A 27,310-nucleotide genomic window follows, 5' to 3' on the forward strand; every position below is an offset into this window, starting at 1 on the left:
GGGCATCCCTGTTGCGTCTTCTGCATGTGGGGAAGGATTCAAAGAAGACTGTTTACCCACAGTGCAGCCCTCGATGAGCTGTACCCACACGTGACCCAGTGGCAAAATGTTGTACTGTAGTGTGCATTTAATGAAAGAATCTGTAAGTGTTGTCATAGTAGCCGTGACATTCTACTCAGACAGTTGTGAGGAGCTGGCTGAGGGAGAGGTCATGTCCTGTTGTTGACTTATTAAACTTTAATTTACCTGAATATCGGTATCATTACGGATCCTTTACTACATAATTTTGGCAACGAGTTGAAGCCAGCTCCAACTGCAAGAGATCGGCGTGACCTTCATCCCAAGAGTGTGTGAAGTGGACTGGAAAATATAAACACAGGATCATATTCTACTTATCAGCTTTGTGATCAGAAGTTTGGATGGTAAGCGCTGCTGAGTGACTAGCGCAGTGCATAGACTTGAAAGGAGAGTGTGATGTACCAGTGAGTGGAGTTTCAACTTCGGGCTTCTTCTCTGCATTATTGCATAGATCTTGGTCTTTACATATGTTATACTTTTTCGAAGCTCTTTTCATCATATTAACTCGCTAGCAAGGAGTGTTACGGACTGTCCTCTCTCATTGTTGCACGCAGCGCAAATGCTGTGTTTGAAAAGCAATTTTTAGGTCGCATGCCTGTCCGAAGGATCGCAACCCTCTCATTGCCGCACAGAGCGCAAACGCTGCATTTTGAAAGCAATATTGAAGTCATGCACATATACAGAGGAGCGCAAGTGTAATTCACTTAAATCAACCAAGGAATTTCCTGATTATTAACAAGTTTGGCGCAGTACACTGAATGTGAGCGCTGCATTTGAAAAGCAACTTTTGAAGTTGCGTGCTAGTATGGTCAGTGTACTAAGTGGGTGTTGAGAAGCGCGAACGTTCTTGACGTACATCAAACGAAGAGTCACGATCTTGTAAAATTACCGGTCCACTCATTTTCTGAACATATAACAAGAGGAAAAATAAATTATTGAAATGGAGGAGTACCTTCTGCCTCACAATGTTACCTTCTTTTAACTGCTTATAAACGTCATCATTTCTCTACCGGAACTTAATCCTGGACCAGGGAAATACTTCCTGCTGCTTGATCGTGCTTAGAGGAAAGGCCCTACTAGGTGCATGGTAGGAGTCTACAGCACGATAGTTCATCGGAACTGCTTCTGAACTTTGAGACTTTGAGGAAAGGCCCTCGGAGGGTGTGCACCGGATGTGGGTACATCTCATTAGTAGTTTCAATACGTTTTGTTTGGAACAAGTCTGAAGTCGTGGGTAGTGGGTAAAATTTATTTATGTTTGTCATATTTTTCTTGCCAATCACTTGTCTACATTAGGGATAGTTAACATTGGTAAGGAGCGTATTTATTCATACTGTAGATGGATATGCACTCCACTACAGCTCCATCTCCATTCTTGTCTCAACCAGGAGAACTACCTGTTGAATAGGAATATGTTTGATAATTATCTTGAAACATTAGATGGCCAAAGTTTCTCACCCAACCGGAAGAGGGCTATTTTGCTGAATGCATCAGGAAAGGAAGGCCAGCATATTTTTTTAATACTTACCTGTATTACTCATTCAGAAAGGGCAACCTGATATGGATGTTTATGTTGAAACACAAAAAAAATTAGAACTTAGGTTGCAAAAGGTCAAAATATAGTTATAAGGCGCCATAAATTTTATACTCAGCCTCAACGGGCAGGTGAGTCAATTGATGATTTTGTTACCAGATTGAGAGAGTTCTCAGTAAAATGCCAATTTGGTCAGATGCATGATGAAATGATACGTGACCAACTAATTGTACAGTGTAGGAGTCGCAAAATTCAAGAGAGATTGTGGGCTGCGAAGAATCCTACGTTAAAAGATGCCATAGAGATTGCAAAAGTTGTAGAGGAATCCGAATATTGATTGAAGGAGATGGATAAAAGGGAAGTAAATACTGATGTGTTGTTGGTTGAACAACATGCAAATAATGAAGTGGTAGGGAACAAAGGTGGAATGGGTGTGGGCAAAGTGAGCAAGACTGGTCAATTTGTGAGGATGAACAACAAGATGTATAACAGGTGTGGCAGTCATAGGTGGTCATTCCGACCTAGGCGGGCGGCGGTTGCCGCCCGCCCGTCGGAAGCCGCCTGAATACCGCCCCGCGGTCAATAGACCGCGAGGGGTATTCTGACTTTCCCGCTGGGCCGGCGGGCGATCTGATTCAGATCGCCCGCCGGCCCAGCGGGAAAGCGCCTTCCACAAGGAAGCCGGCTCGGAATCGAGCCGGCGGAGTGGAAGGCGTGCGACGGGTGCAGCAGCACCCGTCGCGCTTTTCAGTGTCTGCATCGCAGACACTGAAAAGCCTAGTTGGGCCCTGTTAGGGGGCCCCTGCAGTGCCCATGCCATGGGCATGGGCACTGCAGGGGCCCCCAGGGGCCCCAAGACGGCCGTTCCCGCCGGCCAGGTTCTGGCGGTAAGAACCGCCAGAGCCAGGCCGGCGGGAAGGGGGTCGGAATCCCCATGGCGGCGCAGCATGCTGCGCCGCCATGGAGGATTCCCCAGGGCAGCGGGAAACTGGCGGGAGACCGCCAGTTTTCCCTGTCTGACCGCGGCGTTAGCGCCGCGGTCAGAATGCCCTTAGGGGCACCGCCGGCCTGTCGGCGGTGCTCCCGCGCCCGTTGGCCCTGGCGGATTGTATCCGCCAGGGTCAGAATGAGGGCCATAGTCTTATTATGGGGTTTTGCAATTGGAAAAAAATGTAGAAAGTGTGGACAAAAAGGGCATTTTGCAAAGATGTGTTGTACTTTGGCAAAGATGAAAGTGGCTATATTATCAGATGATCCCGATGAAACCTTGAGTTCAAGTGCAGATAGAGTATTATTTGTGGAGGATCAAGTAAACAGGAGACAGAGACCAACAGCAGAATTTCTTATTCGGGGAAAGTTAGTTCATCTAATGGTTGATTCTGGGTCACTGAATACTATTATTCTGAAAGATTTGTTTACAAGTGAATGGCCAAACGTCAGGTTATTGCCTAAAGATATCAACCCTGGTGGCTATCAGGGTGAGCAAATTGATATCTTAGGATATATGTTGGCTGACATTACTTTTTGAAGGTGGAAAATGAGTGGGAAAGTTAATGTTGCAGAGGCAGGTCCACCGATTTTGGGGTGGGTTCATCAATATGATTTACATATAGTAATAAATCCACGTGCCATTAATCCCATTATGGTGGTACAGGAAAGGTCTGTGGAAGACACTATTAGAGGTGCAGATAAGGTGTTTTGTGATGAGATGGGAGAGCTAAAGGAATACTCACACAAAATCAGGTTGAAACAAGGGGTGATTCCAGTGCAACATAAAGTTAGAAGGGTACTTTTTATGGTCAGGAAAGAGGTGAGCAAACTCTTGCAAGAGATGTTGTAGGGAGGAGTAATAGAGCCTGTAGAGACTTCCGATTTGGATATCGCCAGTAGTTATAACTCGCAAGGCTGATGGCAAATTGCGATTTTGCGTTGACTTGAGAAGTCTGAATCAAAACGTGATTGCGGATAACTTTCCGCTTCCTAATATGCATGAGCTTCTAGCCCTGACGAAAGGTGGTACATTTTTCAGTAAGTTAGAGTTGAGACACGCCTACCACCAGGTCAAGTTGCATGAGGACTCCAAACCTCTCACAGCGTTTGTAACCATGGAAGGCACATTTCAATTTACCAGGATGCTTTTTGGAATATGTTCAGCCGCAAGTGTTTTCCAAAGAGTAATGACAGATGTTTTTCGAGGTGTGAAGAATGTAATTTATTTTCAGGATGACATATTACTTTTTAGAGATACTGTGGAAAATCATAATCTTACTTTAACAACAGTACTGGACAGGATTTCAAAAGTGGGTTTGACTTTGAGATTTTTTTTTTTTTATTCTTGGTCAGAGAAATTAAATATCTAGGTCATACTTTATCGGCGGAGGGTATCAAACCTAAGACAAATTTACTAGATGCTATACAATTAGCTCATCCACCTCAGGACAAGGATCAGCTAAGGTCTTTTTTAGGGTTAATTGAGTATTACTCTAAATTTGTGAAGAACTTTGCCTCCAAATCTGAGAATCTCAAAGTTCAGTTAAGAAAAGGTGTTAAATTGTCCTAGTCATGTACACAACAAAGAAGTATTGAAGACATTAAGAAGGATGTGTGTGGTGCTGGCATATTAACTCCCTTTGATATAAAGAAAAGACCTATTACAGTGGATGCACACACACATGTGGTATAGGAGCTGTTCTTTCACAAATCTATTCAACTGGGGAAAAAACAGTTGCCTTTGCTTCTCATTCCTTGACAAACACTCAGTGTAATTATTCTGTCATCGAAAGAGAGGCGTTAGGGGCTGCGCTGGTGATGGAATATTTTAGAATATACACATGGGGATCTCCAGTGAAGTTACGTTCTGACCACAAACCTTTGATGAAAATTCTGTCTTCTAGAGGACCCGGTAAAGGTTCAGCAAGACTGGCTCGGTTAGCTGCTAGGTTACAAGAATATAACCATGTCTTAGTGTACATACCTGGTTGGAGGAATGTTCAGGCGGACTGCTTATCACGTTTGCCTTTGGATTGGAAGTCATTTGAGAGAGAGAGGCTGTATTAAGGTGTGAGAGTGAAGGAGCTGTTGCAAGTGTCTATGATGTGGTACAGTGGGCATTGGGTGCTGTGAGAAAGGAAGAGTGGAATGATTCTATGGCATAAGATGATGGGTTGAAAGGAGTGTTCAAATTGATCTTGAATGGAGGAAGAAAAGAGAGTACGCTACCCAAAGCTTTAAGGATATTTGGGAAGGTGTTGGATGAATTGTCTATTGTGGGAGATAATATTTTGGTACATGGTAAAAGGTTTGTACCACTGTTTGGAGTTCGGAAGAAACTATTCCATATAGCTCATGAAGGTCATCTAGGACAGACTATCACGAAAAAACGTCTTAGGGCGGAATTGTTGGTGGCCAGGAATGGATGATGATGTAGTGAATTGGGTAGAAAGGTATACTGAGTGCATTGAGAGTGAGAAAGGGTTGAAGGTGGGCAAGCAAACTTCCAGTGGGAATATACAAGATCCAGGTAAAGCATGGCACACAGTGTGTGGAGACTTTATTGGTTCGATTGCTGGAGTTAAGTGTAATCAAAAATTCGTTTTTGTCTTAGTTGATGTACATTCTAAGTGGTTGACTGTGAAGTTGATGGCTAAGGTGACAGCCACATCCACATTGAAGGTCTCGTCTGAGATCTTTAGTGAGGAAGGATATCCGGAATGTCTGATAACCGACAATGGTACGCAACTTACTTCACATGAGATGAGAGCGTTTTTAACTGCCCTATACAATCCTCAAGTGAATGGAATGGTAGAGCTGGCTAACAGAATGGTTAAGGATGCCATTGAACTTGCTTTGAGTAATAAGTTGTGTGCGGGAAAGGTTGTGAATGATTTGGTATGGGCGTATCGAACAACTGAAAATAGCACTATTTCTTCTTCACCTTTTTGGTAGATGTGTGGTCGGAAGCCTAACACAAAATTGACACTGTCATGGTTGAAAGCCTTGTTAAAAGGGAATGGAGAAGTACAGGAGTGCCATATGGAGGCAGGGGGCAAAAAACAAAGATTGTACCTGGTGATTGGGTGAAAAAAAATCTGGACGTAATACTGGAGGATTAAATAAGTTCTGAGGGCCTTTTCAAGTTAAAGAGACTCATAAGTGGCATGTTGTATTAGAAAATGGCGACAAATGGAATTTCAGAAGAGTAGCAAAATTTGGTAAGAAGGATCCTGTCTCTAATTTTAGTACACAATATGGTGATTGTGATGGCTTTATGATGATGGAAGACAAAGACATGACTTCAGCTTCTCAAATCTCTTTTGAGGGTGTTCTATCTGATTCTGAGGTTGTTCAAAATCTAAATCATGATTGTTTTATCAGGTTTGAGTAACAGTAGGAGTGAGAGAGCTGTGTCCACGGAATATAACAATTCTAGTTCAAGTTCAACAAGGGTTCAAAGACAAAGGTTTTCTCCCTTGTATTTATAGGATTATGTGAGAAAGTATGGTCATTAAGTAAGTCTTCTTTTGTTTTGTTTTAGGCTAAATTTTTGTGTTTTGTTTTTTCTTTCTCTCTTTCTTTCTTCTAAATGGTGCATTCATATGAAATTGTACGAAAGGAGGAGGATATGTTGTACTGTAGTGTGCCTTTAATAAAGGAATCTGTAAGTGCTGTCATAGTAGCCATGACATTCTACTTCAAACAGTTGTAAGGAGCTGGCTGAGGGAGAGGTCACATCCTGTTGTTGACCTATTAAACTTTAATTTACATGAAGATCAGTGTCATTACAGATCCTTTACTACACAAAATGTATTCCGTAAGTCAAAGTGTTTCAGGGTAGCAGTTAGGTAGGGCCAGTGGACTCTGACACATACTTTCTCATCATCTAGCGCCAGCAGAAACACTTCTATCTCAGACTGTTGCACTTTGTCTACGAGGTCAAGGTTTAATTGGAGGCCAGAATGCCTGTCAAGAGTTTTGCATCAACACTGATCAGGGGGATAGGTCGTTAGGAGCTACAGAGCTTGACACTCTTTCAGGGAGTCGGAATGACTGTAATATAGGCCTCTAGCATTACGTCTTGGTGGTGTGCCGCTGTCAGCAAAGGAGTTAAAGACCCAGGTGAAGACAGGGACCAGAGCTCAGCTCAGCATAAAGCTTATATCTTTTATAAAAGAGAGGCCTGGGTATTTGAGAGATTTCGATAGGACTAGCGCAGAGATCACCTCCATTGTCTCAATGAGCCTTTGGAGGTAATCCCCTTGCTCTAGGGTGAGGTTCGTCACTTGGAGTATTTACAAGTATGTAGCGATGGCACTGTTGTTTAGGTCCTATGGGGAGTAGAGAGTATGGTAGAAGTTACGGAAAGCAGAGGTTATGTGGATGTCTTCCGTGACCGCATATCCAGCTTCGTTCTGCACAACTTGGACTGTCATGGTTTATTTTTGAGCTTAAGCGATGCACAAGCATCTTGCCCCTTCTGTTGCTGTCCTTGTAAAATATGTGTCTAAGATGCAGTTGGGAATATTTCACCATGTCTATGTCAAGGTGGTGTAGGTGTGTGTACGCCTTGTCTAATGCGGGCCAATATGTGTGATCTTCAGTACCCTTATGCATTTCCTGTAACTTTTTTAGCTCACTCTCAGTTGTGTTCTCTTGTCCCGTCTTGTTTTTGTTGGCTGACATGGCTATTAGTTTCCCTCTAACCACTGCATTCAGTGCCTTCCACATTGTTGGGAGTGTGATATCAGCGACATTGTTATCCGGTATTGCGCTATGACTGCATTGGGCTTCTGAACATCATCTGGGTGCTGTAGTAGGCAGTCTCTCAATCGCCACATGCCATGGACCCTCTTGTCCTGTTGTACTCTAATGGCTATGGTATTTGGTGCATTATCTGCCAGAAACATGGGTTATGCTATGAGTGAGGGTCTGTAGTGCCCAGCAAATAGTTGATACATGCATATTTTTTACGGGCTGCGGAGTAGAAGGTGTAATCTTTAATGTCTGGATGTCCCTTTCTCCAGAGGTTATCAAGACTGCAGTCTTGCAGCCAGGTCAGTCCTCCTGGGGAGAAGGCCCCAGTCTGGCCATAGCGCTGACTGAACCTGTCTAAGTTGTTGTTCATTACCACATTGAAGCCCTACCACCAATACAGCTGCATTTGGGGTCTGTTGCACCTCTGCTAGGGCAGTGGTTCCCAACCTGTGGTCCGGGGGCCACTGGGGGTCCGCGAAGGCTTCTTAGGGCGTCCGCGACTGCTTAGAAAATTTAAAAATATTAACAAATATTGACAAATCAGGTCTCATGCTTGCAGTAATGACACAGTGGGGGTCTTGGATTCCAATGATGATTCCAGTAGGGGTCCCTGAGTTCCATTAATGAGAAAGTGGGGGTCCATAGAAGTAAAAAGGTTGGGAACCACTGTGCTAGGGCACCCATGAGAAAGCGTTCCTTCTGATTGTTCAATCAATCAATCAATTTGTAAAGCACGCTACATACCCGTGAGGGTTTCAAGGCGCTGGGGGGGAGAGGGTGCTGTTGAGTTTTCTGAAGGAAAGAAGGTCCTGGGTCTGTCGTAGATCCAACAGGAGGATGTTCCAGCTCTTGGCGGCGAGGTACGAGAATGACCTGCCGCCGGAAGATTTGCGCCGGATGCGGGGGATGGAGGCGAGGGCGAGGTGGGTGGAGCGGAGTTGCCGGGTGGGTGTGTAGAAGCTGAGTCTGTTGTTCAGGTATGTTGGTCCGGTGTTGTGGAGTGCCTTTTGTGCGTCGGTGAGGAGCTTGAAGGTGATCCTCTTGTTGACGGGGAGCCAGTGAAGGCCTCTTAGGTGGGGGGTTATTGTGGCAATGGCGAGGGATGTTGAGGATGAGTCGGGCAGAGGCGTTTTGGATGCGTTGGAGGCGTTGTAGGAGTTTGGATGAGATACCGGTATAGAGGGCGTTGCCGTAGTCGAGTCTGCTGCTGACGAGGGCTTGGGTTACTGTTTTTCTTGTTTCTGTTCGGATTCATTTGTAAACTCTGCGGAGAATGCGGAGGGTGTTGTAGCAGGAGGAGGAGATGGCGCTGACCTGCTTTGACATGAAGAGTGAGGAGTCGAGGGTGAAGCCGAGGTTTCCTGCGCTGTCGGTGGGTGTCAGTGGGGGACCCAGTGTGGTCGACCACCATGAGTTGTCTCAGGTGGAGGGGGTGCGCCCAAGGATGAGGACCTCTGTTTTGTCCGAGTTCAGTTTTAGCCGGCTGTCTCTCATCCAGTCGGCGATGGCTTTTAGTCCCTCGTGGAGGTTGGTTATGGCGGTGTGCGGTCCTTGGTGAGGGAGAGGATGAATTGGGTGTCGTCGGCATAGGAGATGATGTTGAGGTTGTGCTGACGGGCCACTTGTGCAAGGGGGCCATGTAGATGTTGAACAGCGTTGGGCTGAGGGATGAGCCCTGGGGTACGCCGCAGATGATGTTGAAGGCTTTGGATTGGTATGGGGGAGGCAGACTCTTTGGGTTCTGCCAGCAAGGAAGGATGCGGTCCATTCGAGGGCCTGGTCCTGGATTCCTGCTGCGTGGAGGTGGTATTTTAGGGTGTGGTGATAGACGGTGTCAAAGGCGGCTGATAGGTCTAGGAGGATGAGTGCTGATGTTTCTCCATTGTTTAGGTGGCTTCTGATGTCATCTGTGGCGGTGAGGAGGGCGGTTTCGGTGCTGTGGTTGCGTCTGAAGCCGGACTGGGAGGGGCCGAGGATGTTGTTGTCTTCGAGGTACCGGGTGAGCTGAGTGTTGACGATTTTCTCGATGACCTTTGCCGGGAAAGGGAGCAGAGAGATGGGCCGGAAGTTTTTCAGGTCCTTGGGGTCCGCCTTTGGTTTCTTGAGAAGGGCGTTGATTTTGGCGTTTTTCCAGCTTTCCGGGAATCTTGCAGTTTCGAAGGAGATGTTGTTGGCTTTCCGTAGGTGTGGTGCGATGGCTGTGTCTGCTTTGTTAAAGATGTGGTGTGGGCAGGGATCTGATGGTGATCCGGAGTGGATGGAGTCCATGGTCTTGCGGGTTTCGTCGTCGCTGATGATGGTCCAGGAGGTCAGTCGGCTGGAGTGGGTGGAGTTCGTAGTGGGTGGGGTAGGAGCGTCCGGAGTGTGAGGGGAGTTGAGGCTGTCGTGGATGTCTGTGATTTTACGGTGGAAGGCGGTTGCTAGGGCGTCGCATAGTTCTTGGGAGGGGGTGATGTCGTTGACGGTTGTGTTTGGGTTGGAGAGTTCTTTTACGATGCTGAAAAGTTCTTTGCAGTCGTGGGCGTTGTTTTCTAGGCGGGTCTTGAAGGAGGATCTTTTTGCTAGCCTGATGAGTTGGTGGTGTTTGCGTGTGGCATCCTTGAGTGCCGTGTGGTTGTCTGAAGTGCATTTGTGTAGCCATATTTGCTTGAGTTTTCGGCAGTGGCGTTTGGAGGCCGTTAGTGAACCAGGTGGCTTTTTTGTTGATGTGGTTGTTGGAGGGTTTTCTGAGTGGAGCAAGGCGGTCGGCGCAGTCGTTGATCCATAGTTTGAGGTTGTGTGCGGCGATGTCAGGGTCGGTGGGGTTGATGGGCGGTTTCTGGGCTAGGGCGTTGGTTAGTTGAAGTTCGGTGACTTTGCCCCATCGTCGGCAGGGTGGTTGTTCGGTGAGGTGGTGTTCTGTCTGCTTCTTGAAGGTGAAGTGGACGCAGTGGTGGTCGGTCCAGTAGAGTTCGGTGGTATGGTTGAAGGTGACGTGGTTGCTTGTGGAGAAGATGGGGTCAAGGGTGTGACCGGCTGTGTGGGTGGGTGTTTTGACGAGCTGTGTGAAGCCGAGGTTGGCGAGGTTTTCGGTGAGGGTGGTGGAGTTGGTGTCATTGTTGTTTTCGAGGTGGAAGTTCAGGTCCCCGAGAAGGATGTAGTCCGTGGAGGCGAGTGCGTGGTTGCTGGCCAGGACGGCGATCGCGTTGCTGAAAGGTGCCCTGGTCCTGGGGTTCTATAGATGAGTGTTCCTCTGAGCGTGGTGTTGGGGTCCGTGCGGACTTTGAAGTGAAGGAGTTCGGTGGCGCTGAAGGAGTCGTCCAGGGTGGGTTTGACTTCGAGGGTAGCTTTGTGGACGATGGCTACGCCTCCTCCGGTTCTGTTGGTGCGGTCTCAGCGAGCGACTTTGTATCCGTTCGGGATGGCTTTGGCGATGTCGGGTGCTGAGGAGTCGTTCCACCAAGTTTCGGTTTGAAAGGCCACGTCCGGGGAGGTGGAGTCGTGCAGGTCCCAGACTTCGATGCGTGCTTGCGTGCTGAGCGGGTGTTGAGGAGTATGCAACGGAGGTGGTTGGTCTTGATCCTAAGAGGTATGTGGGTTCTGTTGCAGGTGTAGCTGTAGTTGTGGCAGGAGAAGGGTCTGTGCGTGCTCTTTGGAGAGGCCTAGAAGCAGGTGGTGTCTCGGCTGGTGTTGAGTGCGCGGAGGGTGTTGGCGGCGTAATGAATGCTGGCGGGGTGGCTGTTGCTGGGGCCAGGGGTTCTGGCGCTGGGTGCGGTCCAGGCGCGGACGGGCGCAGACGGGCTTGCCTTTAGCGCGCCAGTGGCGCGGCTGCCCTAAGAGGAGGGGAGGGTGGGAGTGGCAGCTGGGAGGCGGGAGGGCCTGACGAATGAGAGGGCTGGGGGGTGGGGCCGTAGGGGACGCAGCAGTGGGAAATTAGGCAAAAGGAACAGTGAGAAGGAGGGGGGTGCGGGAGGGGCCGCAGGGGACGCAGCGTCGGGAAATTAGGCAAAAAGGAATGGTGGGAAGGAGGTGGGAGGGGCCGCAGGGGCCGCAGTGGCAGGAAATTAGGCAAAAAGGAACGGTGAGAAGGAGGGGGGAGGGGCTGCAGGGGACGCTGCGGTGGGAAATTAGGCAAAAAGGAATGGTGAGAATGAGAGGAGAGAAGGGAGGGGCCGCAGGGGACGCAGCGGCGAGGAATTAGGCAAAAAGGAACAGTGAGAAGGAGGGGAGAGGCGGGAGGGGCCGCAGGGGACGCAGCGGCGGGCAATTAGGCAAAAAGGAACGGTGAGAAGGAGGGGGGAGGCAAGAGGGGCCACAGGGGATGCAGCGGCAGGAAATTAGGCAAAAAGGAACGGTGAGAAGGAGGGGGGAGGTGGGAGGGGCCGCAGGGGACGCAGCAGCGGCAAATTAGGCAAAAGGAACGGTGAGAAGGAGGGGGGAGGCGGGAGGGGACGCAGGGGATGCAGCGGCGAGAAATTAGGCAAAAAGGAACGGTGAGAAGGAGGGGGGAGGCGGGAAGGGCCGGAGGGGACGCAGCGGCGGGGAAAAAGTAAGCAAAAAAATGCGGAGTGGAGGTGGAGCGGAAGGCGGAGCGGGAGCGATCTGCCTGCAGAAGCACCCATGAGAAAGCGTTCCTTCTGATTGTTGGCCACACAGATTGAAGCCAATGTTAAAGAGAGGCTGCCCAGTCACATGCGATAGGCTAGAAGGAGTCCCTTGGACTCTGCTAACTGGTTAAGCATTGTCCCTCTGAAGGATGACCATGGCTGATGGGGAAATTAGCGTGATTTCATCCTTAGCTCATCTTTCACCAGAAGTTATGTCTCCTGGAGGAGGCATATATCCAACCTACTTCTCTCCAGCCAAGACAATATAGCGGCCCTTTTAGTGGGGTGATTTAAACCACTTAGGTTAAGGCTAAGTACTTGTATCTCAGTAGGCATATGGGACATACTACAGGATAGGGCATGGTGGGCATGAGTAAGCTGCTATGCCGTGCAGGCCTGGGCTGCTCACTTAGCGATGTAGTGGGGTGGAAAAGTGTTGGTGTTCACTAGAGCCAGGTGGAGGTGGAGTGTCATGAGTGAGACGACCCCTGAAAAAACCAAGAACCTATCATGAACAGTAACCCTATATGAGGTCTATCATGAAAGATTAGATCCAGTATGTGTCCATAGAACAATGCCTGGACTGGGGCATGGGAAGCCCTCAAGCATCTGGGCCCCTGAAGTCCTTTTACTGGGATAAAAGTCACTGCTCTGTGCATGTCCGGCAGAGACTTTATCCTATACATGTCTGGAGGGACTTTGTCAGGACTGTCTAGGTGTGTGGTTTATCTGTGCAGTGATTCTCTGACAGCCTGTCCAGCACTGCCTGGTGGTCTTGCGCCATCATGTTTGGGCCCGGTTTCGACCTTCTTGACGCCCCAGGAGCCAGTCTCCACTTGTATGCGCATTGTGGGAAGAATATGATGGTCCGCACCGGGGAGGCATGGGTTCTCCATTCAGGAAAGCCCAATATATGTCAATCCTGTGATAGGGTTTTGATTTGATGGAGCTGCCCTTCGCAGTGAAAGTCAATCCGAAAGAGGTCGCCTCAGCCATAGAAAATCTCCTTACTTCTTAGAAAGTCCGGTTATCAGTTTGAAGTCTCTGTGGCGTTGTAAGGTAACAGCAGATAAATCTTGGAACAGTGCTAGTTTGTGCCCTTGGAGGTTAACTTGTTCGATGTCTCTGGCTTTTTTAAGAATATTTTCCATCAGGTGAATGTCATGTACACATACCAAGATGTTGGGCAGGTTTGATTTGTTACCCCTGGGGTGGCCCACCCTGTGCGCTCTGTCTAATTGAACCGGCTGATAAGTGTCACTCCCTAGAATCTGCCTGCATAGCGTTTGCACAAATTGCCACTTGTCAGTCCCTTATGCATTGGTGGAGAAACCATGGATTCTGATGTTTTTCTGGTGTGAGCAGTTTTCCAGGTCTTTTGCATGCAGATAGAGGCCAGCTTGTCACTGAAGGAGGCATAGTATTTCTTGTTGCATCTGTTCAATCTCCTCTCCTTAGGAACCCTCATTGTACTCTAAGGTGGTTAACCTGTCTTCCAGTGACCTGAGGCCCTGCTTCACTTCTCTGAGTTCCTGGGAGAGGTCCTATTTCACTGTTTGTAGTTCAGATTTGAGGGAGTCGAAGAGAGATGCCATAAATGCCCTGGTGACTGGTGCTGCCTTTTGCTCAGGATCATCACCCTGGATGTTTACGTTGCTGGAGTGGGCCTTCCTTGGTGGATGAATTTGCTGAGCCTGTTAGCATGTCTCCTAAGTTGTAGTCTTTCTTGTGCTTGGAGGATGCCATGTTGGAGAGTATTCAGGAGGAGAGAGGCTTTGTTGAAAATCACGGGGGCATTCTCTTGGGAGCCTTACCCGTTGATGGTATGTGCGACCTCATTCGCGTGGGCCTCCTCTGTGAGTCTCCCAGGTGCCCCAGGAGTGTCCATTGCAATCCATCTCCCAAGTGTCTCCCTAGACCCGTATTCTGGGCAGGCCGGGTCCTATAGTTCCCTCCATTATGGCCCCTGATTGCACCTTTTTGGTGGGCCTCTGTTGTGAGTCCTGAAATGTACCTTAATGGGCCACAATGTGTGTGGTAAGTTGGGCGGGCTAAGTGGTTGTACCATGCTCAGATGGAGGGAATCCAGCTTGGGGGGGGGTAGGAATGACCAGTAGAATCTTTCCTCACCTCCTGTGGTTCCGTGGACGCGCACCGCCATGCACCAGCTGCTCTGGGTCACAAACCTGCCAATTTGAGGACTCCCTGGGGAAGTCGTCTGCTCTACGCTCGCGGGTCATCCAGTGCTGTGTCGTGGCCCTCTGGGACGTCGTGCGCAGCTCTAGCTGGAGGCCGAACAGTGTCTAGCAGCAGCTTGCTGTGGTGCCCCTTGCTGTTGGTTGGTTCCAAGTCAGGCTGCAGCTGCATTCTTGTCTTCCTCAGGGATTCAGGCCAGGCGCCGCTCCGATGCTCTCTGCCACCTGTCTCCACTGCTTGCACCACCTGGCTTTGCGGCTGCCCTCAAATGCATTGCGGCTGTCAGTCAAGGGCTATGGGGGGTCCTATTCCCCAATATTTGTCTCTGTAGTGGCCTGGGGGAACGGAGGAGCGTTGTGCATGTTCTACACAGTTGCCCTCTTGGCCACAGCCCTGGTGATCTGTTTTAAAATAAAATCTATTTACTCAAGACCCTCTGGGAGAAATGGGCCCACCCAACTTGAGAATTTTGTATCCGACTTTGACCCAGGCCTAGACAGTTGGTATAGAAAATACTGCTCAATCCAGAAGGTGTGTCAGGAAAAACAAGGCTGAAGACCTTTGAGAGTCCATTGGGAATATCTAACAAGAACTCAGTATCCAAACAAACAATTATGGATTTGATTCAAGACTTAGCCAAAGATTGCCCTTCTAACAAAAACGTTCAACTTTGAAAGGTGAATGAAGAGCTGTTCCTATCTATCCACAAGGGGCAGAGCCAATTGAGCCAGCAAAACACAGAGAAGCTGATCCAAACCAATGATCCTTAGCTCATGTTGTTCAAAATCATCCCTACTCAATAATGCTGATTCGTTATACTTTGAATGACAATCCAACGCCAGGTCATGAAATGGACTATACATGAAAATAAGGATATGACAAGAGTAATCTTTGAAATGTATAAGGTGCATAGGTTTGTAGCTTTTATGGGTTTTTGCAATACTCCTGCTCCAAGTAGCTCTATACAAAAATGAAATAAAGGTAAGCCTTGAGAAAAGCAAGATGTGCTAGCTGACTTGGAGATTGTGATGGAGTAATTCTCAAGTTTGATGCTAGGGGGTTCATTTGAGAAATATGTTTTAGGTTTAATTCCCATGGCTTTAAGTTGGTTTCTCCATTCTCTGTGTATTTTCTAATATTTAATTGGGAGGAGGAGATAGTATGTCTTCTATGGATATAGGTTAAAGATCAGATACTGCATCCTGTTTTGAATTTCTTTAGAGAGGAGTTTAAAACCATGAGGTTGTTTAAGCATCCGGTGTTGATGTATAGCCAGGCAACTGGTCATCAGTGTATTAAGGAAAAGAGATTATCTGCTTTGTTAACACCTCACCTAGCCGTTCCACATAAAAGTATTGGGTGACAATGGAGTCTTTAGGGACTCCATATGAGATTTTGAAATGTTGGAGTAAGAATTTCCCTTATTGATATATTTTATTTTTTCTGATATTTAGGACCTGAACCAGCTGAGCACTATTCCTTCAATACCCATTTATTTTGTGGGAGGTTTTCACTGTCAGCGGTGCTAAAGAGAGGTTGAAGAGGCTCCGGAACTGGAGTTTCCTTCTCTCAAAAGAATGTTATGCACAATTGTGAGGATGGAAGTTTTGGTACTCTAGCTATTGTGGTACTCTCATTTAAAACCACTTAGGCGACAGAGGAAGGAGAAGCCTTTCATGTGCCTTTAGTTGACCAGCACTTTCAGGTCATCATTGGGCTTGTTGTGAAAAAGATGAATATGGTTTATGATTTGTAATCATAATGGGGGAGGTTATTGGAGGTCTCTTGTCTACATGTGCGAGATGGTGTCTGAAGAAAATTAAAAGATTACTATTAGCAATGTCTTTCTTTAATGTGACCAAGGTAATGGGAGTCAAGTCACTTGTGATTAGTGAGAGGTTTGTCTTGGTGAAACTACAACTGTATTTATTGTCCAGGGTACAGGTTTGACTGCTTACTTACTGATTGCCTTGACTTGTTTTGGTGAGTTGAAGGCTACTTTGGGATACTCTTGGGGAATTTGAATTGGACTCTGTGAACTGTTTTTGTATGATGTGAAATAGTTTTCCTGGGTGATTAGTATCTGATATTTCTGTTTTAGGATGAGCACAGTTTATAGGTTGTATGTTTTTTGGGCAACTTTGAACATAAGGAGGTGGGCAAATGTGGTAGGTTTCCTACAAAGCTTTTCGGGCTGTCCCTGTCACTTCTTGTTTGTGACCATTGCACTAAGTTGTTGTTTTCTTGTATTTTTTTTAATTTTGATGTGCCAAGCGATACGTTGTCCACAATGCTGGCAACCTGATTATTGAAATGCTGTTCAAGATTGAACGAGTCAACATTTGGCATGTAGTTTGTCATTTGACTTAAATTTGTACAAAGGGGCTAGGGCATTTTTGTCAATGACCTTAAGGTTTCTCGATTAGTTTCCCATTTCCTTATTCTTTTTTTTTGCATGAAATTCTTTCAGAGTTCCTGATTAATTACATATTCATGAAACTCTGGGTTTGGTTCATACAACTCTGTTATTACGTTCCTGCAAGTTGTCATTAATCCTCACAAATTAACTATTTCGAAGATGCGGATGGGCAGAACAAAAGGAATAAGCTATGTGTTTTCTATTATCAATCCCTTTGAAATAGTTCGAGAGTAGAGCTTTGAATGTAACACTGTTCAGTGGCTGACTGGTTTCACCTTGCATTTTATATGGTGTACGTTTCCAGTCACTACTGCAAAATGAATTACTGAACAGTAGTCCCTTTGGATGAAACATAATGGAAATTACCCTTAAATGATACAATGGATGCGAGGGGCTGACATAATGTATTTGAATGAATGGAGGACATGAATTATTACTGACATCTAAGGCTGTCCATAGCCAGACTGAATACACGAATGTTTTTTTGTATGTGATCCATAAAGATTCTGATAAATTGAAGGAATTTAAGGCACCCAGAATCACTGCCATGCGTTCATATCTATCACTTTATTGCTGTTAGCTTGAAAGTATGGACAAAGCTTTTCCAGGAAATACTTAACATGCAACCTAGAGTAGCTGTCTGGAGGGTGAAATTATGTTTCTAATTAAACCACCTCATGCCTTGTCAGATTGGTGTACTATTGCCAGTGTTTCAGGCGAGTACCAGAGCACAAGCTAACAAACCTCTAACTCAGCACAAGGGTTTTAAAATGCACAAACTAAGAATGATTGTTGCCTGAAACAAAACTGATGTATCTTCCTGAAGTCCTCTATATTGATACCCATTGCACCATTTTATCTTGAATATTGTGATGCTGAAATGTATTGAATATTAATGTGCTGAAAGGGAGAGGCGGCCTGTACAAATATGACACATTGGGTACAGTGCTCACATTTGTGAACTAAGCAAGCAGTCATACCTGAGCAAGGGCTCTGGTTTGGATGTATCTTCCAGACATTTACAGTCGCTGGTCAGTCCGCCACATTGTCGACGTATCTATTTGCAATTATCAGATGACTGGCCAACCACTTTGTTGCATTTTAATTTACAAAAATATTTATGAGGAAGGGCATTTGTGAAAAAATATCTGATTTGATTATGTCCGTCAAGCAATACTTCATAAAAAAACATTGTCTCATTTTCGACAGGTCTTTTATCCAAATCTTTCAGTGAGTGACTGGGGTCTGAGCGACATGGAAGCCAACCTATCACCGGTAAGAAAACAGTAAATTGAAAGCACTATGCAGAAGTCTCTTGCAAAATGCAACACACAACGTGGATGCAACTGAAGGAAGCACTTGCTCAAGTGTTGCAAGAAAATCAGAATGGGAAAAGCAGGACGGTTTGAGGGATACCTCGATCTCCTGTTTTTTGCTAGTGACCTTTGAGCACTAACTAGTCATTGCAGGCATTTTGAAAATGCCCACTGACGTCATCTAAACTCCTCTAATAGTATATGTTAAAATTTGTCAAGAACATGCTCTTTGAAATACAGGCAAGTTCACTAAAAGCATATATATTTATTGTCTCTTCCCCATATGTCCAGTAGACCGACAAAATGTGCAAGCAAAAGGAGGAAGATCTTTGTCTTCATTAAGAGACAACAAAGAATCTCCTCTATTTTAAAATAATCACACAATATAGGTCTTTCCTGCAATACCTCAACATACCACATGGGAAATTGAGCAAATGCCATTGATATGTTTGAGGGAAGAAATCTCAGAGAGACAAGGAGTACTCACTCTATATTTCAGTATCCTACAAGGTGTCTGCTATATGATCAGGTGAGTAAGACAATGAGGAGGACCCTCTGGACAATCAAACGAGGAGGAAGTATATGTTGAACATTTGTTAAGCCCAGAGACTGGCTCATGATCTAGGATTTTGCACAGACGTGACAATGTAACAAGCCACAGGAGTCTGGCTTTCTCTTGCTTCCTGAAGTGAAGGTGATAACGATTCTTGACTGCAAGGAGCCGGATAAGATCTTGCTTTGCGGTTCTAGGGCAAGGCTATACTGATTTTGGGGAATAAAGGCATTTCCTATGCTGGCAAACCTGTTAACCTGTCAGCTGTCCATTGGTTGTCAAAGAAAACCAGAAGCTGGAAGATTCTGTTCATAAGGACAGACCGACCTTATGCATGTTATGCAGGATCCCATATCTACTTTAATAGCAAACGTGCAGCATATTACTCTCTGATTTCCATGATGCCCTTTAAGCAATTCTGCGATTTTGTATCACTTTCACATGATGGCAATGCAGGAAGATCTGATCTCAGATATTGCATATAATGCAATTAGAGCCTTAAAATGAGCATTAGAATTATTTTTTGCACCAAGGAGATATGTGCTTGTCAGACTGCAAGACAGATGCATCTCAGAATCTGGCAGGCCTAAAAATCCCATTCCAAAGGATTAAACTATTGGAAGGCCTAGCTCCACGGCAGGGTCCACAAGATATTCAAAGTAAGAAAATATGGGGGTCATTCCGACCCTGGCGGTCATGGACCGCCAGGGCCGGGGACGGAGGAAGCACCGCCAACAGGCTGGCGGTGCTTCAGGGGCAATTCTGACGCCGCGGTCATAAAAGGGAAACCGGCGGTTTCCCGACGGTTTTCCCCTGCCCCAGGGAATCCTCCACGGCGGCGCTGCAAGCAGCGCCGCCATGGGGATTCCGACCCCCTTCCCGCCAGCCTGTTCCTGGCGGTTTACACCGCCAGGAAGAGGCTGGCGGGAACGGGTGTCGTGGGGCCCCTGGGAGCCCCTGCAGTGCCCATGCCTCTGGCATGGGCACTGCAGGGGCCCCCTAACAGGGCCCCATAAAGATTTTCAGTGTCTGCAAAGCAGACACTGAAAATCGCGACGGGTGCCACTGCACCCGTCGCACACCAGCAACTCCGCCGGCTCCATTCGGAGCCGGCTTCATCGTTGCTGGGGCTTTCCCGCTGGGCGGGCGGGCGGCCTTTTGGCGGTCGCCCGCCCGCCCAGCGGGGAAGTCAGAATGACCGCCGCGGTCATTTGACCGCGGTACGGTCTTCTGGCGGGGGAACTTTGGCGGGCGGCCTCCGCCGCCCGCCGAAGTTGGAATGACCCCCTATGTGTCTGTAACATATATGGTTTTAGATAAACATACTGTGCATACTCCTGACATCTAGTGTTGTGCTCAGACTGCTGCATGTTGTTTTACTTTGAAGAAGTATTTTAATTCACATGTTATCGGTGTCTCCTCCTCTAGTAATGCACATGCATGTTCACCGATTCCATTGTTAAATTGTTTTTCTCTGCCATTGGGTTCTGAACGCTTCTCCTGGTCTCCACACATTTGATGTGGAATGTTGTGTTGCAGGGATCCATTGCTTACCTTCCCATCACTGAGAAGAGTTCTCCTTTGACAATTGTGCTAGTTTCTCACAACCAGCAGTGGTGTTTGTCATTGAAGACCTGCCCTTCCGGCCCTCAAGACATCCAGCCATTTGTGGCCATGCAACTTCCTTACTGACTCCAGAGAGTGAAGGGGAGGTGGAAAAGACATCTTGGAAGGATAGCTGGAGTAACTCTCGCAGTACCCCTAGGCTAACCTCCATGCCATCTACAATCTGTGCCTCTTCCCAGAGCATGATGATACCTGTTGTGACTCCTGCTCAGCCTTCATGACAAGAAAACGCAGGCAGCTGAGAGGCAGGCTCTGGGCTCACAACAAAATGTACCATTCGTCATCCCAGATGCCAGACATCTTTGGTGAAGCAGTCTTAAAAATTGATTCATCAACCCAGTCCAGAGTTCATCGTCTCCAAGTCCTTGGAGCTGGAAGTGTAGGAAGTCTAAGAGGAGGAACAGATGCTCAAGAACACCCTATCTACCTCTGTTGACACTGGACCTTGCACCAAGTCCACACCGAGACACGAGTACAATTGATACCTAGAGTTCCAAAACACATAAGCAGCTGCACATTGAAGCTGAGCACTGCTCCCATGGTGGTTGGGTGTCAAGTCCTGTGGGCAAACCACCGCCACCTCCAGGTCCACCACTGCCCTTGGGATCCAGCCAAAAGCCTAGATCCCCATCAGCCTTCAAATCTGAGGGCACGCATCAGCGTCAAAACATCAAAGCCAACAACTCCATCCAGGCAGGGGTGTCGTCAATATCGAAATCAGGGTCAGCTTCAAGACCATCCAAATCTGACTCAGATGAAAGGTCCACTCTTGAAAAGCTCCAACGGAAGCTTAGTCACAGGAAGTGTCACATTATCATTCATCACCACACTAGCAAGATCTCTACCACCTCTGGATAGACCCTGCCTAAAAAGTCAAGACTCACTTAAAGGACACTTCACAACCGGATGCTCCTCTAAAACCAGCACCTGCGAAATGGACAAAGGACAAGGCTGCCAGACCTTTAACCCCTTCTCTTCTTCCTCCACTTTCTCCTTTACCACCTTCACCCCCTCCTGCCTCAGCTCCTGCAACTTCCCACCAGGAGTCACCAGAATGTTAATCTGACTCAGCCCTAGTGCCTTTTCCCCAGCACAAGACTTTGGGACACCTGTTTGCCCCACCCTGACCTGGAGCATGTGCTTGTTAAAGCTTCCTTACCCAGCATGCAGATACCTACTACAAGGTACATATGAACATTAAACCTGAAGATGAGTTCCTGGTGGAGACACTGTTAAGAGATTTTCCCTGTGTTAAAAAGGAATAGTCAAATCTGCTCCAGAAATGTTCAAGTAGCATGTGAAATCCGAGGCTGTAACACTTAGAATTGAGAAAAACTATTAAACATCCATCATCTGCTCCCCTGTACATCACAGGCCATGCCCCCCAGACTCCCAGGTGTTTTCCACCGCTTGTGAGAGAGCAGCAGCCCAAGCCACAGGTGATGCTCCCCCTTCTGATAAGGAGAGTAAGGGCAATGATGTGGCTGGCAAAAGGGTGACAGTTGGCACCCCCACACACTGGTGCAATAACAATATTGTGGCTCTCTTGTCCCAGTGCTACAGGGTTCAATGGTAAGAAATGGATGCAAGAAATCGTGGAGGAGGGGAAACCCATATCTAATGCCACTATGTTTTGTGCGTAAGTCTCAGATGACACAGCTGCCAGAGTGGTAAACTCCTCTGTTATTCTCCACAGCCACTGCTGACTGCATATTTCTGGCTTTAAGTAGAAAGCCCAACAACACCTCATCAACCTGCCCTGTGACAGACAGCACATATTTGGCCCGCAGTTAATAAGATGTTACAAAAATAAAGAAGGATACTGATACCACTAAGGGCATAGGTGCCCTTCAAATATCACACACCATAGACTACGTTTGAAGCCAGTAGGCAACGGGTGAATCGGAAGCTACCTCCCCTGATGACTCAAAACAGTCATATCAATGACTACAACAGAACTATCACCAACTGGGAGGTAAGGGTTACATATGGAGCAACTTCCAGGGAAATAACTCTAAAGGTCAAGGCAGAGTCACCCCATCCAAGGGAGCCTCTGTCACCAAGCATTTAATTGCCATGCATCCTCCCGACCACACTCCACCTGTCAGAGTGAGACTCTAAAGATTTTTTCCCTTCTAGGAGGAAATCACCACAAACCTGTAGGTTCTTTCTATTATCGAGCATGGCTACTGCCTCAAGCTCACCTCAATCCCATAAAACATCCCACTTCACTCACACTTTCTCAGCTCAGAATACCTAATCTTTCTACACAAGGAGGTCCAGGTGCTCTGTCTCAAAGGAGCCATAGAGCCAGTGCCCCCCCCAACGATGGGCAAAGGCTCTGCTTCCTGTATTTCCTCACCCCGAAAAAGGATGACTCAGTCTGGCCAGTCCTCAATCTCAGGCCTAAACAGGTACAACCTATCTAAACATTTCCATATAGTCAACCTATAGGTAGTCATCCCCTGCTGCAGCAAGGAGACTGCAGGGCTGCACTAGACCTGAGGGACGCTTACTCTCCTACCAGACGACTGGCTGTTCAAGAGTGCAAGCAGAGTGGAGTTCCTAGCCCACACCCAAGCTGCCATATTTCTGTTCCACAGCTTGTGGTTTACAGTCAGTGCCACCAAGCCTCACCTCCAGCCCCTCCAGACACAACCCTTTCTTGGGTCACAATCAGCGCCTACCCAAGAGGTCAAAGGATGGCAGAAATTCATTAGATGATGCTTCTTTTTCGGCCTCTCTGACCTCTCACCTTTCGAACAGTGATACCCATCATAGGTGTGATGGCCTCCTGTATAGCCATAGTCCCTCACACAAGGCTCCATATGAGCCCTCTTCAAGAGTGCCTCTTGGCACAGTGGTCACAGAGGGTCCTTCTCTACCACTTCTACTGTACATGGCCAGGAAACTGCAGCAAGCATATTTTATCCTCATCGTGGTGACTTCCACGTGGGCGAAACAACCATGGTTCTCAACCCTTCTAAAAATAACCACAGTTACACATGAGAAGCATCCCAACAGGCTGGATCTTCTCACACAGAACCAAGGCAGAGACAGGCACCCCGCCACAGGCTGATGTCCTGGAGTTTGGTTACCTTAACTTGTTTCAGGAGTGAATGAACATACTGAGGGAATCCCATAGACCCACCAGGCGCACTTGATCTGCCGCTGTGTGGAAGAGGTTCATCGACTACTGTACCTCGAACTGTCTAATACTCTTACACCAACAATCCACAACATCATTTGTTACCTCTTACATTTGCAGAAGACAACAATGGCCTATACCTCGATTCTGCTACATCTAGCTGCTATCACAGCATTTATGCAAAACTGGGAATGCTCCTTACTGTTCAAGATCCTTATCACTAAAGCCCTCATGGAAGGCCTTAAGAGTGTCATCCTACCTAGGGTGCAACCTGCCCCAGTTTGGATCCTCAATGTTGTCCTCACCAGACTCATGGGCCTTCATTTGAAACCACTACACGCTTGCCCTTTGAAGTTCCACCCCTGGAAGTTTGCCTTCCTTGTAGCAATAATACCCTTAGGTGTATTACTGAGCTACATGCCCTTACACTGCAGGAGCCTTTCTTTCAGGTCCAAAATGACAGCTTTGTCCTCAGGACAAACTCAAATTTCTAGCAAAGTTTGCATCCTCTTTTCATCTTAAACAAACAATTAATCTCCCATTCTTCTTCTATCAACCTGAATCAATAGCAGAGACAGCATTACACATGCATGATGTCAAGTATCGTCTTAAGTTTTACATAGACCGGTTCAAGTCCTTCCATAAAACACAACAGCTTTTTTTTTGCTTTACACAACCTCATAAAGGTCACTCCATATCAAAAGCAGGTTCGGCTAGTTGGATTGTCAAATGCATCTAATCATGCTACTTTTAAGCTAAAAGAACATTTTCTGCTATGTTATTTTATGTTATCTAGATTTGTATGGCACAGCTTTTCACCCATGAGGGTATCCAGGCACCGGAGCAGGAGACATGAATATTCAGGTCTTCAGCTTCTTGTGGAAGTGGAGGAGTGGAGTGACAGTCCTGAAATGTAGAGTAAGTTTGTTCCAGCTTTTGGCTGCGATGAAGGAGAAAGCGCAACCTCCTGTGTTGCTTCTGCAGATGTGGGGGATCCGTGTGAGGGAGAGAAGTGGGGCAGAGATGTCTGGAGGGTTGGTAGAGTTGGAGTTGAATGTTGAGGTAGGCTGGTCCTGCGTTGTGGTGGAATTTGTAGGTGTGGATGAGAAGCTTAAATATGCAGCATTTCTGGATGGGAAGCCTGTGCAGTTCTGCGAGGTAGGGCATGCTGTATGTGCTTCTGGGGATATCTAGGATGAGTCTGGCAGTGGTGTTCTGGAAGGCTTGGTGTCTTTCCTTGAGTTGGCTTGAGATACCCATGCATAGTGTGTTGCCGTAGTCCTGTCTACTGGTGATGCGGGCTTAGGTGACCATGTGTCTAGTGTGCTTGAGGAGCTATCTGAAGATTTTGTGAAGCATTCTTAGGATGTGGCAGAAGAAGTCAGTCACAGCATTGACTTGTTTGTTCATCGAGAGCTTGTCGTCAAGGATGATGCTGAGGTTTCTGGCGTGGTCTGTGTGGGTGGGCATAGGACCCAGGTCAGGTGGCAACAGGAAGAGTCCCAGGGGCAGTTCTTAGTTCTGAAGCTTAGGATCTCTGTTTTATCTGAGTTGAGTTGATGCAGTTCTCTCACATTCAGTTTGCTACATTGGACAAGCAGGCAGTGAAGTTTTTCCTGGTGGTATTTCTCATGTCGGTGAAGGAGAGGATGAGCTGAGCGTCATTGGTATAAGAGACGATGTTGATGTGGTTCCTATGATGCGGGTGAGAGGTGCAATGTAAACATTGAACAGGATTAGACTGAGGGAGGCACTCCGGGGACTTCGCAGACGAGTTGCTTGAGGTCGGAGGTGAAAGTGGAGAGTCTGTCCTGTTGAAGAGGAAGGAGGTGATCCAACTTAGGGTGAGTTTTGCACTCCTGATTCTTGATGTCTAGCAATGAGAATGACTTGGAAGACCATGTCAGACATTTCCAAGAGAGCGAGCAGGATAAGTGCAGAAGTCTCTCCTCTGGCCACGACTGAGTAGATGTCATCTGTTGCTGCCAGGAGGACGGTCACCTTGCTGTGGCTGCTGCGAAATCCAGATTGGGTGGAGTCCAGGAGGTGGTGTTTCTCAAGATGGGTGGAGAGCTGCTTGCTGACCTCTTTCTCCAGGACTTTGGCTGGGAAGAGGTAGGAGTGTGATTGGCCTGTAGTTGCTGAAACTCTTACCTGTTCCCCCTAAACTTGACCCTGTACATAAACAGAGTGCCACTAAGGCCTTCTTGGCAACATTCCAAATAATTCCTTTGTAGATATTCTTGCTAGTCAACAGGCTAGAGTATTTCAAGTGGTCTTGGGGACTCTAGTTCAGACCTGATAACGCGTCCAGCCCTTATAAATTACCTGTACCTGGACACGTTGGAGGTCGGTGAATCTTTTAACCGAGTCGGGCTCTCCTCATCCTAAAATAGTCGAGTCACTCAGATCAATAATCAATAATTATTGATTATCGGCAGTCAATACTCAATTAATAGATCAATATAGCACAATAGAAATCAATAACAGTTGGTATTTCGGCGCACCATGACCTTTCAGTCATGAATAACCACACCAGTTTATTAAAAGTTAGTGAATTTATTTCCCTATATTAACAAAGCTAACACGATGTATATAAGTCTCAAAACCAAATGATATATGTATATGAACATTACTGGCTGTCCATAACGGCGGAAGAAACGCAATCTACGCAAAATCTGGATGATGATACACTCAGTTATCGCAATGCAAATCACTAATATGACTAACTGTATTTGACTAATTTCATACATTGGTCAACAAGATTTCAATTTAGCATGATACATTGAATGAATACCTCGACTAACCTCTAATTAGCATCGGCATGTGGGGCTTCATGCAAAACGAATTTAGTCAACACAAATTTGGAAAACATCTAACTAGGACCCTATCAAAATAGCAGTTGGTACCTAAAAGGAAAAACACAATGCATAATACATTTATCCTTTCATATTTACCAAATACAATCAGCATTCAAGAAAAGTCTTCGTCCTCCAGGTACCGGTTGATCAGCATGGGGCAAATTTCAAAGGGGCAAAGTTAAGGGCAAGCTTCCTTGCAGCGGCAAGGGGAATAGGGCAAAGTTACTGCATGGGCAAGACGGGGCAAATCAAAGTTAAAGTCTCTAGGGTGAGAATTCTTAAAGTCTCTTTCTCTCAGATTGAGAAAAGGGCATCAGGGTGTCATCCAAAATGGAGTCTGGCATCTGGCTTCAAACTGGCATCGAGGAAAATGGCTGACTTCTCTTTGTCCAGTGGGTTTAAGTAAGAAACATTCCAAATTCTGCAGGGTCTTCCATTGGAGGGTTCATAGGTTGGCTTCAAATTGTCCAATGAAAATTGTCTTTTACTAGCGCTCATTTATGCATACACTGTCCTTGGAGCCTTGGAACACAAGTTGTAACATGGGTTGCCAATTATTTTACTATCTGTACCTTCAATGTCCGCACCTTCAGACTGACCTTGTATCAAAGGGGATGAAACCGGCCTAGTACGAAACCTTGGAGATAAGTGTATCAGTCAGCTCTACTGGAAAAATACAACTTCAAGCAAGAATATATGTTTCATTAGTTCAAGGAAAAACCACGCAGTTAGAATTTGAGACCAGGCAACTAGGCCAAAGCCTGTACTAAATTTAAGCTAAGCAAAACAGTTTTCAAACAAGAAATCATGGCATACATTTGCAATTATGACGGATTACTACATTTTCTATACTTCATGATTAATAAAGCTCGTTTACAATGATGGCGAACTACCCCGAGGGCACAATTTCCCTCGTACATTATTTTCTTTACTAAAATCACACTTCATTATATGTTTTGATTACACGATATGTATGAATATATGTCAGACCTTCTTTTCTGCGTCATCAATCCCTTCTCTGATGACTAATTATGTCATCACATCAAATCTACCCACACATTTTATTCCATTAAAATTCTGTATAGTAATTTGGCACTTCAGTCAATTCCCTTTTTCTTTTAGTCCCTTTTGATTTTTCTCTATATATTTCCACCATTTTCTTCTCTATTTTCTCTTCTCTTTTTCTTTTGTTCCTTGCTTTTAACATTTTGAAAGCTTTCCATGTTCCCCAAGAACCTAATA

General features: G+C 46.5%; 1 protein-coding gene across 3 annotated transcripts in view; it reads left to right on the plus strand.

The window, feature by feature from the left end:
• HSF4 (heat shock transcription factor 4) overlaps positions 1–27,310 on the plus strand; it is a 356,190-nt gene that overhangs the window by 272,579 nt on the left and 56,301 nt on the right. For all 3 annotated transcript variants that reach the window (XM_069216203.1, XM_069216204.1, XM_069216205.1), the window contains exon 10: positions 17,774–17,839. In XM_069216203.1, coding sequence (XP_069072304.1) covers positions 17,774–17,839 — 66 coding nt within the window. The remainder of the gene's footprint in view (positions 1–17,773; positions 17,840–27,310) is intronic.

The sequence above is a fragment of the Pleurodeles waltl genome, chromosome 12 (assembly GCF_031143425.1).
Source record: "Pleurodeles waltl isolate 20211129_DDA chromosome 12, aPleWal1.hap1.20221129, whole genome shotgun sequence".
Lineage (NCBI taxonomy): Eukaryota > Metazoa > Chordata > Amphibia > Caudata > Salamandridae > Pleurodeles > Pleurodeles waltl.